This window comes from Loxodonta africana, chromosome 9 (assembly GCF_030014295.1).
Source record: "Loxodonta africana isolate mLoxAfr1 chromosome 9, mLoxAfr1.hap2, whole genome shotgun sequence".
Lineage (NCBI taxonomy): Eukaryota > Metazoa > Chordata > Mammalia > Proboscidea > Elephantidae > Loxodonta > Loxodonta africana.
Genome location: NC_087350.1, coordinates 49610047 through 49626916, shown reverse-complemented (window position 1 = coordinate 49626916; position 16870 = coordinate 49610047). Strand labels below are relative to the sequence as shown.

The 16870-nt window shown below is 35.0% G+C and overlaps 1 protein-coding gene across 2 annotated transcripts in view; it reads left to right on the top strand.

The window, feature by feature from the left end:
- PBX3 (PBX homeobox 3) overlaps positions 1-16870 on the top strand; it is a 225853-nt gene that overhangs the window by 159137 nt on the left and 49846 nt on the right. For both annotated transcript variants that reach the window (XM_010587625.3, XM_003407730.3), the window contains exon 3: positions 15138-15379. In XM_010587625.3, coding sequence (XP_010585927.2) covers positions 15138-15379 — 242 coding nt within the window. The remainder of the gene's footprint in view (positions 1-15137; positions 15380-16870) is intronic.

The following is a 16870-nucleotide window of genomic DNA, read 5'->3' as shown; positions in this document are numbered from 1 at the left end:
CAAATTGATGTTATATATATATCTGCCAGCACTAGTGATGTCAGGCTGAAAGATAGCTGTGTAGGTAACAAAAGTGGTTAAAATAAAGAGAATGATAGTGATAAATTTAATGTGTTTATACAAATGCTTTTTGGTTATTAAGGCATTTATAGATTTATTATCTGGCATTTAACTGTATCTAAGCTTCTTGGTTACACATGAACAACTAAATAAATAATATTTTTATATAACTAATTTTAGTAGATAATGTATATTGATTGATTTAAAATCTAGCAGTTCTACTTCAAAATTGCATTCCTGAAATACTCATTTCTTAATGGAGCCTGAAGTTACTAAGACTTAGTTGTGATCAATAATTTCTGTTGAGCAGCTATGTGTAAGTTTTAGTACAGTGCTGTACATGTACCAGAAAAAAAACCCCATTGCATTGAGCTGATTTCAACTCATAGCGGCCCTATAGGACAGAGTAGAACTGCCCCATAGGGTTTCCAAGGAGCAGTGGTGGATTCGAACTGCTGACCTTTTGGTTAGCAGCCGAGCTCTTAACCAGTGTGCCACCAGGGCTCCCTGCTATACATATAAAAAAACAAACCAAACCTGTTAGGTTGATTGCGGCTCCTAGCAACCCTACAGGACAGAGTAGAACTGCCCTGTAGAGTTTTCAAGGAGCACTTGGTGGATTTGAACTGCTGACCTTTTGGTTAGCAGCCGTAGCACTTAACTGCTACACCACCAGGATTTCGATATGCTGTACATATAGTGGATACCTAATAAAGGTTAGTTGAATGAAAGAGTGAATGAATGAAAACTTGAGCTGAAAAGAATGTAAGGTAATGGAATGAATAGGTACCTGGTATATTTTTTTTTAGCACTTGGTTGGGAAACCCTGGTTCAAATCAGCAGTTCATATCCACCAGGCACTCTTGGAAACTCTGTGGGGCAGTTCCACTCTGTCCTATAGGGTCACTGTAAGTCAGAATTGACAGGACGGCACTGGGTTTGGTTTTTTCGTTGTTGTTGTTTAGCACTTAAGAGCCAAATAACCAGTTATATGCTTCCTAGAGGGTTTTACTTCTAATAACACTTTCAGAAAATATCATTAAAAAATAACCAGGCAGTAATTAATTTGAATCTACCTGATAGTCTATAATGTATTTATTTTGGTTATCTCATGCTTTTGTACTCATTGCTTGTCAGCTTTCTGCATAGAGTTCTTCAGATCGACTGTGAAAAGTGGCTACCTGATCTGACAGGATCCTTATTTAAACTATAACACCCAATGCCTTTTCTTTGTCCTTCTTTTGTAGAGAAATCCAAACCTTCTATTACTTGAAGTTGCTTTATTTATATCTTTTAGATTTATTGTAGAAATAAAACAGAGTCTGTATTTTAAAAAAATAAATGATTATTTCTTATCTGGAGATAGGCTAAATGGGAGGCAAATATTTATGCAAGGGTATTTACTGCAAAGACTTAAACTGAAAAATACAATCAGAGTGAATTTTTAATTAAAGGTGTATCTAGCTTGTTTGCTAGATGCTCAGAAACATATAAGGTTTAACGTATTTATGATCAGAACATTGACCAGTGATATTCTGTTAAGTAGATTCACAGGATTTCCTCTTCCAAGAATGTGTTGTATTCACATTATTGTTTGCTTTGGGATCCTAGACAATGACTCTATAGTCTGATTCATTAATATTGGTTGTCTTCAGTAAAGAGTATCCAGATTTGACCTGCCAAGTATTAAATTTTTAATATATTACTAGTTCTTTCAGAATAAAGCTTGTCTTTGTTCTTTGTGTTTTTGTACCATTATAGCTTGAATCAGATACAGATTTAATTTGTAGTATCACTTAGTATGTCGCATTTAAAACACACACACACAACACACATTCACTAGTATAAAAATGTTTATTGATGAGACTATTTCAATGTGAATAGCTACCTTTCTGAATATTTGAAAGTATGCATTTCCAAATTTATTTGAAAAGTGCCAGGGGGTACTATGTGCTATGTACAATAAGTTAATTATTATGGTATTAACATTGATGATGTTGAAAGTGTATTAGTTAATGTGTTAATGACGTGTTAATTACTGTACATGTTGTGAAGACCCTTCAGGCTTGTTCTATGATGCAACATGTCAAGTTGAACCAGACCAAGTAATCTGAAAAGCAGACTGTAACTCTTAAAAATAACGCTTGTAAACATAAATTATAAATTAAATTATGCTTTTTATTATCCTTTTTCTTTCTGGTAGAATGAATAAGTAATTCTTGTGCTATCTGCCCCTGTTAGAACCTAATACTGTCAGGCTGTTGTTTCCCCAAGAGGTTTGGAAGAGATTTGCTATGCAATAACTTCTGCTTTGTTTACGCTTTGGCATTTAGTGTATATTTTATATAGATTCATGTGTTTTGCAACTAGAAAGAGCCTTCTTTTTTTGTTGTTATTGTTTACCAGATTAATTTAAAATGAAAGACACCGAGTCTTTATGCAAGCACATAAAAAATGACCTTGTTTAATTTGTACCACGAGTTGATATTAAACTCATCTATATATATTCGTGATTAATTAAGCCTATGGCCCTTCAGTGTTCGTTGGCCAAAGAGTTGAAATCTCAAGAGACCAGTCATTAAAAAAAAAAACTGAATGGCAATTTCAAATCCTTTCAACAGAGGCCAAAATTTGCTGCCAGTCGAGAACATGCAGTAATACATTTGTTTTTTGCATAAATAACAATTTAAAGCTTTGAAAACATCAAATGTTTGAACTTTATTATTTCAGCTTTTGAATTAATAGGTGCTTACTCCTTCCTAATTGCCCGCATTTTTGGAAAATATGCTTGGTGATAATTTTTAAGATACTAATTTGGAGAAATATAAAATTGTAGAATATAATATTGTTTACACATTGTTTTTTCTTTTTTTATCTCTTAGAAATCATTGTTTGATATTAAACAAGCAAAAAAAAACCAGTAAAGAATGAGGGTTCACAGAAGAACTAAGGGTGAAGTGAAGATGTTTTTTTAAATGACCCAGAACCAACTCTTAAAAATACAAAAATAAAATAGAAGTGAATATTTCTGTCAGGCAGCTACTCTGTCTTTTAGATTCTAGTAACATATAATTACAAGAAGTGATGAAGAGTTCAGACTGTAAGGCCAGATGGTCCAGGTTCAAATCCTGGCTCTTTCATTTTCTATCTGTGTGACCTTGGGTATTTTATTTAACTTTGCTGTACCTCAGTTTCATGATAATTAAAGTGGGCATAATAATACTATCTACTTTTGAGGGTTGTTGGGAAGATTACCCAACATTAATGATTACCCAACATAATATAAATGAGTTAATACATATGAAGCATTTTGAGCAGTGCCTGGCAATAGAAAGCATGCAATAAATGTGAGCTCTTATTGTTAACCTACCTTTGATATTACAATGAAAATTATTCGGAAGCGTTTAATTTCTACAAGCCATTTGAATTCCCTAGGACCCATTATGAATGTGAGTTTTTGGTTTTCAGTCATTATAGTCTAGTAACTCACCACGGAAAAACATCTTATTTTTAATGATGATTTTATTACTCCAGAATTGTTTACATCCACCTGGAGTAATCCTAGGTTTTATAGTTCATCTAACCTTGTTTGATTTCCTACAGCACAGCTCTTGTTGGAGATTCGTATTGGCATGGAAGGATATTCTGATCAGGACTTCAGTTTCCCTTGCAAATATTTGTGTATCTCTTGTTTACAGCTCTGATGTCCTTTTGTAATACCCATGCAAAAGGGATTCTAATAAATCTTGTGCTCAGCATTACACATTGTTTGTTTTAGCTGCCTCCCACTTCATGCTTCCTCCTTTAAGAGCGAGCCATTATGAAAGGTTAGATTCACAGTTAGCAAGCTTTAGCTCTCCCTTTTGAATCAGTGAGGTTGCCATTTTATTGCTCTCTGACTTACACTTCAGTGATGAGAGTAAACTAGCATCAGATTAAAGGTCAGCAAATCCCATCAAAGAGAGGAATATTAGGGGCAGAGATAGTTGGAGAGGCAGCACACCGCTGGGTATTGACAGGGTGATTCCAGGGTATCAGTCAGCAGAATTATAGCTGCCCAGAGAGTCAGTACAGCTTTAATGAGCCTGTGTGAAGAGGAAGAGGGTGGATTTATGTAGTTCCTCATAATTTTCTGTAGAGACTGTTATTGCAGACATTCTGTGGAGTGTTCTGGTCTTTCATTTAATTCAAAGGTCCTGGAGCTTATCCATCCTCTAAATTCCTTTTTGTTAGCTCAAATCAAAGTTGACATTTCCATGGTTTGCCACCTAAAACACTCAGTTCGAAATCAGGTTTCTTTAGGCAATTTTGAAATCTGTATATTGTTAATATAAATTTATAATTCTATTTGTATTGATATATACATATTTCCTCTTCGGAGAAATGGGTTGAATAATAAACATTCACCCCCCTCCCCCACTAGGCAATAGGGGAAAATGTACATTTACACTTTGCCTTCTAAGTAACTAGAAAGAAAACTGATTGTAATTATGTTATGGTATTTTTCAAAAGGATCTTACTGCTCGTTCTCCTTAAACTTACTTTCCTAATTAATTCTTGGTATGTCCGTCTGTGCATGCCCCTATCTCATCTTTTATATTCACAATACTCTCCTAACTGGAAAAAACAAAAAAAAAAAATTTTATCTCTGGGAGGAAAATATTTTTAGCTGTTCTAATAAGCAATATTACATTTAATTGCTGTAATTTTCAGTTTCATCTTGATTTTGGTATGTTCTTTGTAGTGAATTTGACACACATTAATTTTTTTTCGAAGAGGGATTAAATCTCTATGATTCCAGGATCTGGAACATGCTTCAAGAAGTCAAATTTTTATGAAAAATGTTTTTTTGATATCTTTGTCATAGGTTGGTTGCTTGAAGAGTTAATTATGTGTATGTATTTTTTTAAGTTAACCTTTTATTTGTAGGTCACTGGAAAATAGACAATTTATGAAAAAAATACAAATCAACTTGCACTGGAATGTTCTGTTTTATTATTTAGTCAGCCAGCCATTTTTGTAGTTCATATTTAAGAATATGCTATTCTGATTATATTTTTAAATAAATGAATTCTTTGCATTATTAACATAGAGGTCTTGTTTGTGTGATTTGCTGCTTGGAAGATGCTTTAAAGCTTCTCTGCTATTGTCCTTTGCATGCCATGTGGGTGGTCATGCTTTTCAGACACTTACATGGTTTTTAAATGAAGAGAGTGATGGATGTGATACGACCATGAGAAGCACAAATATCCCTTCCAAAGTTCACCATTGACTGAAACAACTACAGTACTTAAGGCATCCTGTAAACTCCTTAAGAGAGATGCATACAGAAGAATGCTACATGAAACATAAAAGGCAATTTTAGTCATTAATTAGATGCTGTATTTATATTAAAGAGCCAGCACACTTTAAAATAAAACCATGTGGAAAGTCTAGTAAAGTTCATGTTTCCTATAATCATGCCATGCTTCACAAAGCATTTTCAATAAAACTGAGCCTGTGTCCTTTATAATAATACAGATAAAACTTTATGTTATGCTGTTACATTGGAATGTACTGAGAATGTCAACGACCCTCATGCTGTATTTACCAGCATGCTATTTTGAGCAATGCCTGTGTATCAGGATAATTTGGTATTACAAAAACAACACGGTGGACATTGCCTCCTATAAAAGGAACAAGTGAATATCTAGTATTCGTAATGCAGCAAGTGACTGTAATTTATATATTCACTTTTGAATATTTTAGAGAAAAGGGAAAAAAGATGGCTGCAGCATAGGCAGAGGAAAGGAATACTAAGATAAGCATGAGATTAATTATTTGATAGGGACAGGATTCTTACTGCCTTTAAAAAATAGGGGTATATAAATGATGCTTACCGATCACCCTAAAGTACACAACTAAATATCTTTGGTATTTTTAAATTCAGCTGGAGTCAAGTATTTTCATTTGAGAAAAATCATAAATGAAAAAAGGACAGAAATGGTACCATTTCTACTCCTGTGGTAGTTTCTGATGAGAATTTTTGTTATCATATATAGATTATGTGTATGGCTTTTAAAAATACCATTCATTTTATCTGTGAAATATTTGCTTAAAGATTTCCAAAATACTAATTGAGATGATATATAACCTTGATCTGATTTTAACTAATTTTAATAAGAACACTGTGTAGCCACTCATCTTAATGAGCACATTTACAGGAAGAAAGGAATCTTTATTTCAGAACAAATAAATGGCACCATTTACTTTCTGTCTGGTCTTCTGTGTGGCCATTTTCTAGATTTCCATACTTATTTGAAGTGTGTGGCCAGAGACCACTAATAATGAGCAGCTATCACGAATGTTTCATCATAAACACACATCAAAGTGCTTTTCTACTACTGGAGTAATACAAGAGTAAAGTAACGTGAAAGAGCAAAGGCAGAAACCAGCAACTTAGATCATAAAAACTGAGGAAACAAAAAGCAATAGAACTGTATATTATTAAAATCTGTTGCAAAATAACTACAACACAATCTACAGCAAAGAAAATTTAGTGTATAAAAATACCAGATCAGAGTTGACCATGTAATGAACATTACCAGAAATTGGATAAAAGTTATACTTGTAGGACAGACTTGTTTCAGATTACATTTTAAGATTGTAAAACTTCCACATTTTTTATATCCATGGAATGGCTCTTGATAATGTTGCATTTTCACAAATGGTATTAAGGAATTCTATAATTAGTTATTTGACTTTGGAAAATGTAGTATTTCAATAAAAACAGATTTAAGTCTGTATGACTTAAATTGAATACCACTATTATTTTTTTAAATGATGATTATGTTCCAGGCACTATATTAAGCATTTTACACTGTATTTTTTTTTTTTTTTTGACATGGTTGTATCCCTATTTTACAGAGAATGAACCAGAGGACTTGCCTATGATCATGTAGCTAATAGTGACAGAGTCAGAATTTCAATCTGGGCTATTCTGATTCTAAAATGATATTCTCTGGTAGTATATTTTATTTGTATTGTAATTACAAAGTGAATTTAAAAAACCCAGTATTATAGTTTATTTCTCCAGTTATTTGAGATGTATTGGAACCCTGGACTTAGAGTTTCTAAGACACACCTGTGCTTGAATCATAGTTTCACGTTTATTAGCTGTATGATCTTGGACAAGTCACTTAATCTCTTTGAAGTTGGTTTTCTCAGGTATAAATAAGGATAATGGTACCTACACTATAAAGCTAATTAAAAATAAAATGAGACAGAGCACGTGAAAAGATGTAGCTTGCTGCTTGGCATGTAGTATATACCTAATAAGTATTTAAATTTGAACTTAGAGAATTTTTAGACCAAGTATTAACAGTGTTTTGAATTATCACACTAGCAACTATAAGGTGAGTGAGAGGTTGAAGTCATAGACATAGAAACAAAAGGACAGAAAACTTTTGCTTTTTGGCAGAAACATCCTGTATTGTGAACTGGGTCTGGGAGGAACTTACTGAGGTCTGGAAGATTCAGTCTTCCAGAAAATAGAGCAGTAGGGGAAGCAGCTGTGTGGAGCAGCACATACGATGCCCTCGGTGTTAGAGGGAGCAGGCGCCACAATGTAATGCTATCCCATTCACAGCATGGCAGTGATCTTAACTGACAAGACAGGAAATGAAAGTGCCATGGCAATCTCATTCTGCAGGGAGAAAAGGCAAGGGGACAGAATGTAGGAATGTGGGAAAAGGAAGAATTGCAATAAGAGTTTGTGTAAGCAGAGTTCCAGAAATGCACATTATAGAAGTACTAATTGATTTTGATGGAAGTCCAGTTGTGGGACTCTAGCATTTTCTAGTGAGGAGACCCAGGCATGTGGTAAGTTTAGGATATCATTTTCATATTAGATCGCTGGTCACCATGTAGAGAAGCTAGTCACAAAGACCTGTAGGTATTGAACCCAGTGTTATTATAATTCTCCCCCCGCCCTTAGATGCTGAAATTCATTGCTTTCCCATTAAATTGTGCTATTTTTTTCCCTTTCAAATTCAGTTGTCATATTTACCAGTCCTAACAATCTCCTCAGTAGAGCATTTTGTTTGAACATCTATCCTCTTAGATAAAAGAAAATGGCCGTTTCCTTCTTTTCTCCCACTTGTAGTAATTTCCTTTAAGAACAGAGCACAGGTAACCCTTTGTGCTAATATGTGTGAGAAACATGGCCCGTTTTCTCCTTCATCCTTTTTTCACTGTCTCATGCAAGCACAGCATACTTCATATCTTGCCCTAGCCCTGTTCTCTTCTTCTGTAGCTGACAGTGCTTATATATCAAGCGCTCCAACAAGATGCAGCTCCATTTAACAAAAAAGTGCCTTAAAAATGTAACTCTTCTTTCTGCATTTTTATTGCACAGTCCATCTGCTCCTTCATCTTGGCTGCTCTTCACTTTCACAGTGACAAGGCTCACTCCTTTTTCTTGTCTCTTGAGGCAAGATCTAATTGGCAAGTGGAAAGTCTTCAAAATTTGCCTTCACCAGCCAAGAGTAGTTTCAGATTTTTCTGTAAACAATGGCTAAAATAGGCTTGAAGGGTATAATGAAAATGAAGGTTTTTTTTTTTTCTTTTTTTTTAAGTCCTCACCCAAAGAATGAACACACCTTCCTAAGTAGTAAGGAACACAATAAATGTTCTGGAATGAATGAATTGTACTGTAGTTTTTTCAGTAATGGGGTGTAAACGCATCAATATTTTTGATGGCTCAAAGTAGCAAAATATTTAACTTGCATCATTATTTTAGACTTAGATCTTTTGTGTAAAATATTCCACTATTTCTGTTAAAATAAATAGTCTGAACTTGTGGTATGGTGAGGACTGGTGGTATAGCCAGGGAGAAGTGATCCATAAGTGATCTATACGTTGCCATTTGCATTGCCGTGAACATGTACAAACACTAGAGTCGTAGCCTTGGGAATCACACAGTGGCATAGAAAAATGCTGGTGATTCAAGAAATGCCTTTAAATGGCTTTCCTCTTCTTGTTTAAAGTACATCTGTGGAACTGCAGGAAAATAACAACTAGATTCTGCCCAGGAGTCTAGTACCTTTACAGACCAAGATACTAATAATGTCATTATAGTATCTAGCTGCTTTTCATCGAACCTCTAATAAAGGTCATTAGTTGCCTGCTTTCTTGAGTGAGAAAGCTTTGCAGCAAGTGCTTGGAGAAAAGTTAACAGTGCTGTATGTTAGAAATAGGCATTCTGCCAACAGCTTTATAATGAAGGTGAAATGTAATAAAGCGATGGATTGACAGTTTATGTGTTGAAAGTGAAGGAAATGGAGGTGTGGAGAAGCATTATGGGGAATCTTTCTAGTCATATCTTCAATTTAACCATCAGGGGAAATGCTTCAAAATCTTAGATTTATGAATTTCTAGTAAGCAGTTTCCAAGCATGTAAACAAATCTCAGTGGGCTGTTTTAGGAAGGTAGATTTGGGCAGTGAAGTAATCATTTTTATTCCTCTGATTTTCCAAATAGAAATGGACATATATGATAAAAATGTCAGCCACACTCTCCACGTCAGGGCCCTAACAGGATTACATGTCAGTTCTTAATGTCTCGCTCTGTTTTTCTTTGCCATGAATGGCTGCATTATTGCTTACAGGAACTTCACTGTAATATATGGTAAGAGACAAGTAGCTCTTTATGGCCAGTGATTATTCGGTTTGAATGAAACCTGTGATTTATGTCCATTTAACTGAAAAGCCTTGTAAATTCCCAGTGCTGCATTTTTCCTCAATAGAGAATGAGTCAAGCGAAAGTGACAACTAGGTTGGTGTGGAAATGTGCAGTGCGTTGCCGTGTTATATTTAATATACCTGACATGAAAAACTTGCACACACCACACAGTCACCTTAAATAGGAGTGAAAGTGACATTAGCTTGTAATATGACTGCCATATTCAGTGGATTAGATACTAACATTAGCTTAAAGGAGATTTGGAGCTAGAGTGGGCTGGGCATTGGGACCATGGGTTGTGATGGACAACTATATCATCTGTCATTTCCTCAACTATTTAAAAATTAGTTAAATTTACAGTTGCTTTCTACTGATACTTACACAATAATGTGATTCTTCCCTTTCATTATAAGCCTCATCTTTAGACCTAAGAAGGAGAGCATGAAATCCAGGTTAAATATTCCAGGTCTTTCTTTAGGAGGTGTTGATGCTAGTCAGTTGGCTCTTTTTTTTCTCCCTCTGAGTCAGAACACACTCAAGAGTCTGCCTCCCACTCCTGTTTCCCTTGATTTGGGCTTGGCTCCTTAATGCTATCTCTAGTCTACCTACTGTTTGTCTGAGAACCCTAACTCCTTGCCCGCTCCCCCTAATACTTAAGTCTAGTTTAGATAATGGTGCACTGAGGGATTTTTTAGTGTCTTTCTCTACCGTGTTTCCAAATTCTATTCCATTTTCACAACCGGCAAGTAATTGTTTCAAAGGAGACCTTATAACCCTGGGGCTTATGACCTTCACTTCATTTTTACGTCTTGTGCTTTGTACTTAAACTTAAGTTGAATGTTTCAGGTGGGAAATTATTTTACCTTTTTTATGTTTTGGAAGAAAGGTAGCAGCTTGTTTATAATTTGAGTTACATTTCTCAAACTGTGGCTGACTTGATTTTAAAACAAAGGAAGTACAGAAAATGAGGTTGGCATTTTCTCTTAATCAGCTTTGTAACTTCAGTCCACAGTCCTGTTTGTTACTTTTAAATAATAGACACCAAATAAAATCTATGGAAACTTAGAAGAATAACCAAAAATATTAGAATTGTACCTGGTTTCAAAGCAGCCAAGAATTCAGGGCCTGCTGAAAGCATCTGATTTGGCCTCATTTTATGATATTCTGCTAAACCAGCTTCCTCTGAGCTAGTAATACTAAGACTGTAGTGTGGTAGTTGAATGAATCAAAAACAAGTCCACCATTTGAACACAATTAGAGAGGTTTCATAGGCCTCAGCGTAGGAATAACTGGGGTCTAGTTTTATGGTATGCTCATAAGAGAAAAAAATCCGACAGCTGAAGTTTCCATGATAGTTTTTAGTTTCTCAGTAGGTCTGAATAATGTCCTCTTTACAAAGTGAAAATGATCTGATGATAACTTTTGTTTATGTGTCTTCCCTGATTATGGAAATACTATAGGGTTAGATGATCTTAGTTATGCATAATTCACAACTGGGTGTAGGACACATCTGAAATAGCCGAGGTCTGAAGCCACTCTTCAGTCCTGAATGAACAGGGGTTAGTCATGGTCCAGTGGGCTTGGTCCTTGAAATGAAGGAGCGATGAAGCTTAGTTAGTGCGCTGTGTTTGCACCTCATTCTCTCAGGTCAAGCCTTTATTGTGTTGGCGGTGTTGTTTTGTTAGAGAGGCTACTACTTTACAATCTAGCTACTGCAGATTTCTAATCTGCTTATTTATAATTCAAAAGCTTGCCTATATATTAATGAACCCTTAATGAGCTGTTGAAAAATGCCTGAATTACAGTCAGATTATTAAACTTAAACAGCACTGTAATCATACCATTTGAGTGGGCTTTAGGTACTTTTCACATCTGCAGCTTACTATTGTGAAGGGTATGCGTTTATTCGGAGAAAGCTTTGTAATAATTTTGACCTGTAATTTATTTATTGCCCTTCGAATGCAGTCGTCTATGCAGATGCTCTCTCCCATTATCTGTGGGGCAGGTGCACAGCATGTTGAAAGACAGCTAATTAGGATTTGCTGAAAGATATGCAAAAACTGTGGGCTTATAACAAAGCCAAGTTCATTGTTAAACAGTGTTTTACTGTGTTTGTATGATTTGTCTAAATCTTAGGGATACTAAAATAAATGTTGTGGTTATAAGCAGATTGCAAATATAGGTTTTTTTTTTTTTTAAAACTTTATATTCCTATGATGAGCAAATAGTCTATATGTGAAACTTTATAAGCCTCTACATATGCTTTGGCGTACATTTTGAATTAAAAACAAGAAGGGCCACTTTTTAAATTACTGTTTTTCCAAATTTTAATTTGAAAATACTAAAATCTTTTGATAAGCACCCAGTCCAATTCATTCTGGCCCTTGCAAGTTGAGGTTCATTAAAGTGTTTATAGATGCCCAAAGGAGTAGGTGTTATGATTGGAAGCCATGTGCAACTTTGGACGGTTAGTAAGCTAAGTAATAGTGAGTGGATAAGTAAGCATGATGAGGAATAAAATAGTAACTTGAATGTAAAGTAAGAAAATAAATACAAATATTTAAACAATTTTGGGAAACTAGGTATTATTTAGAGATCTATAATCATGACTATGCTTAATAGAGAAAAAATCTGATTCACTTTTGAAACTATAGTTATAAAAATGACTTCAGTATTGATGAATAGCCTTCTCAATGTTGCCTAATTACAAAGTACTCTAGTACTTTTCATCTAAAGGAATATGAACTTTTTATCAGGAAATGATTTTTCTGATTAGGTTTGATATACATAAGTTATAAAGTAAGTACAGAGGATTTCATTAAGCATTTTTTCCTGAACTTGAGACAAACGCGTGTTACTTACGATTTTAGGAGAGATATTCATCATGAGAGGGAAATGTTATACCAGTTGAAAATGCATACTTATTATTTTTGTGTTTGCTACTGTTGAACATAAGTGTTGTTTGTTGTTTCCTATTGGTACGGTGGTGATGATTTATACACATATTAGGTATGCATAAAGGACCATAGATGGCTAATTCATTTGTGCCTTTTGCATTTTTTCCTTGATGAATCTACTTCTGGCTGGCCCTCTTAGAGTCTGCTTCCTTTTGTAGTAGTCATTGAGCATCTTACCTTGTTTGCCACATTTATGCAGAAAAGTGTAATAATGTTGTCTATGGATGTTGAGTTGCCATTGAAGAATCTTACCAAATATCCCTAGAGAAAAATAAATGTATATAAGTACAAGTAGGAAACTAGAAACTTGGAAGGAAACTTGAAGGTAGATAAAGAACGCATTTCCAGAAGAAGCACCGGTACCTGTGTGAATGAACAAAGAAACAAGAAACACACAAAAATGTGAGTAAAGATTCAGTTTAAAAAGGAAGAACTTAAGGAACTCCCAAACAAATATTGTAGAATGAAATAGAGTCCAAAGGGCCAGATAAAAGGTTGCTTAGCAGGCCCTCTCTGCATGCCAAACACACAGAAGTCTTAGTATGCTGAATGTCTATGAGCATGTCTAGGCCATGAGGTTTTAACATCTAACAAAATGAGATAGAAAAGAGGAAAATCAAAGATGTTAAACTGAAAATGCCAACTTAATCAGTACTTGATGGTTCTAAAATAGTATTAGGCAGTTTCTTCTAGTTCTAGAAAAAAAAACAAACCAAACCCATTGCTGTCGACTCTGACTCATAGCGACCCTATAGGATGGAGTAGAACTGCCGCATAGGGTTTCCAAAGAGTAGCTGGTGGGTTCAAACTGCCAACCTTTTGATTAGCAGCCGAGCTCTTAACCACTGCGCCTAGAAGCAAATACATGTTTGTCTGTCTTTAATTACCAGCGATGCGTTGATGCTAATTCTTATTTAAGAGAGTGACCGAACTTTTTGGTTCTCTAAGTGAATTTATTGTATTACAATTTTCAAACCTTATTTATTTACCTCTGTGTAGGCCAACAGATATATTTTAAAATTATGGTGAGTTAGTTTTATTATGCAGTTGAAATTATTGTGAAGTATATTTTTAAATGAAAGTGACAACTTTAAAGCATTTTGGGGAAGGAAATTAAAGTTGTGCATTTGAATTGAGACAACCCAGAGCTCTGTCATGCTGTGGGTGTAATTCAGGACATCTAGGAATGAAATCTGTTCTTAAAAGAATTGATAGTAAGTACATAAAATCACAGAGCTGGTGCTCAGTTGAGTACTTGGCAGCTTATAGATGTTACTGTCATGTAAGTTGCACTAGACACAGAGTGTGCACCACTGTGGATAAACAACAACAGGCACAGATGCAAAGGCAGAATCCAAATGCAAACATGCAAGATGCCAACTTCCTTTTCCTCCCTCCTGCAAGATGCCTTGTAAATAGTTCGGGGAACCTGCTTTTAAACAGATTTACAGAGGTTAATTGGGCTGGGATATTTTAGATTATGTTACACATTAATGAAAATGCTGATTTTGAGCTGTTGTGACTCCAGTGCTTTTTATACCATGATAATTATTTTAAAACTTTGTATTCTGTGTTGTTGAAAACATTTTGGCAGAAAGCCTATGTGACCTGATTAAACCTATGAATTGTCAGCTGTGATCTATAGTACACAGATGAGGTTGCTGACTGGGCATCACTTAGGAAGTTCATGATTTAAAAGCAAAATTAGATTGAGACTACTGTGCCCAGCAATGTATTGCCATGTCAATGGCACATTTTTAATACTGTATTTAGTATCCTCGTTTTATGGTTTGCTGGAAATTTCTTTACAACGTTCATTTAATAATATATATTTTTTAAGTACAGCTAGTTATTTCATAATGTATGTATTTCTCTTCTCTCCTTGAAAATTACATGATGGAAAAGCCCATCTAATCCTGTTTATTTTCCAGTTTTTGGATATTGCGTATTAACTATTCTAGGGGAATTTTAATTCTGTTCCTCCAACTGTATAGAGAAATAGAATAACGGCCTTTTGATGATTTTGCTTTATACCCTTGGAATTGTTTTCCTTTCTCAAAATCTCCAGTTTTTTAACCTCTTCCCATTTTATGTTTAAATCATTTGTATCTGGGAAGCTTAAAATATTCTCAGAAGCCTGGGTTACCTTTTTTTAAGAATCTAATATAGCATAAATTAAGGGGGGAGAGATATTCTAAATAGAAATTCTAGAATGAATATAAATATTATCTTGAAAAGAATTTTCACACCTAGTCAAGCTTATTGGTCAAAGGTGAACAGTGAAGTACTCAGCATGAATTGTACTATACTGATTTGTTTGATCATTTTCTCAAATAAGCAAAATACTCACGCTATTTGTCCTGTTTCTCGCTTCTTCTCTCTATCTCTCTTTCCCTGAAGGTCTCAGCATCAGAGGAGCCCAGGAGGAGGACCCTCCCGATCCCCAGCTAATGAGACTGGACAATATGCTTTTGGCAGAAGGTGTTTCAGGTCCTGAGAAAGGTGGGGGATCGGCGGCAGCAGCTGCAGCCGCGGCAGCCTCTGGAGGTTCTTCAGATAACTCTATTGAACACTCAGATTACAGAGCCAAATTGACCCAGATCAGACAAATCTATCATACAGAACTGGAGAAATATGAACAGGTCAGCAGCCGCCACTCTCATAGTCCTGCACAAACCCTCTATTGCTCTTCTGTTAGAATGCACTAACCAATTCTGAGGGCTGTGAGGGTTAAATGTTAACACAAAGAGCAAAATAAATAAGGTCAATGCAAAAATTAAAATGGATTGTTTGATTCAATGAAATGAAGACCCTTTGAGATTTCGAAGGTGAAGCAAAACCTGTTTTATCCCATCTACTTGTCCTAGTTTTATTCATTCCTCAAATTCACATGCCCTTACTACCACACCTACAACCATTCTTGCCCTCTAACCTGACTGTGTGGTGCTCTTCAAAGCTCTATATAACTAACATTTATGCACTGGCCTTGTTCATAAGCTATAACAACCTTTAAAGAGAAGTTTTGCATAGCAAGATTTACCTCCTATGCTGTGAGCTCCAGAATCCTCCTAGGAATTAATTCTTATGGATTGTGCCAGACTATAGGGGAGGGAGCTTAGTTCACAAACTAAGTAGGTTCTGGCCTGTCTCTCTGAGGAGGAGACCTCCCAGGGTAACTATGGGTGCTGTGGGACAGAGAGTACTAGGCATTGTGTGCTACATTTCTGATTGGGAAGAGAATATGGGTTATAAATGCTGTTCTCAGCAATTATATTCACCATACTTCATTGAATCTAAGATATATTTGATTTAAACTGCATCATTATTTTATGTGTCACCAAGAAAAAATTAACACTGTCAATTTAACTATAACATGCCATTGATTGTAACATGTTTTCAAACTTTAGAGATGTTAAAATTTGGGGAAAATAAGTGAGTCTCAGATACAATGGAATAAGGTAAAATGTTGGTGATTCATTTTAAGCACATTTTAGTTGTTAGTTTAAGGCTAAAAACCTGCTTGGTGTAAGAAATTCTCATTTGATAAGAATTCTCATTTGGAAGGTAATAAAAATTATGGAAAAATTTAAAAACATACATGTAAAAATAAAGAGAATAGTGTTAGGGTAAACCCTATAGAATTGCCAAGTTTTTACATCAAAAACTGTCAAATATTGGTAATTTCATAGGGTTCAACCTAAAATAAGGAACCCTCTAGATACCATCACCCTGATTAAACAATTATCAATATTTTGCCAGTTTTATTTTAGGCATCATACCATTTCACCCAGTATTTAAATACTTTAGTATGTAAACAAGCACTTCTTAAAGTCCATACCTTTTAGAGAGAAGTGAGTATCCTGGTCAGCTTTAATACTGATTATTTTTCCAAGTTCTCTGTACAGTTTTAGTTGTATATATATATATATTTTTTTTTCCATTGCCTTTTCTAATATTCTGGATATGACGGTTTTAAGCAAATGCTGAATTCTGTCCCAGAGGTGAGTATGTTTTGAGGAAGGGTAGAAAGATTTATGTAACTTTGTGTTAAAATGCTATATAAATTAATATTATAAGATGTTTTCTCTTTTATTTCCTGAATTGGACTTCCTGAGATGTAAAATGGAATCTCC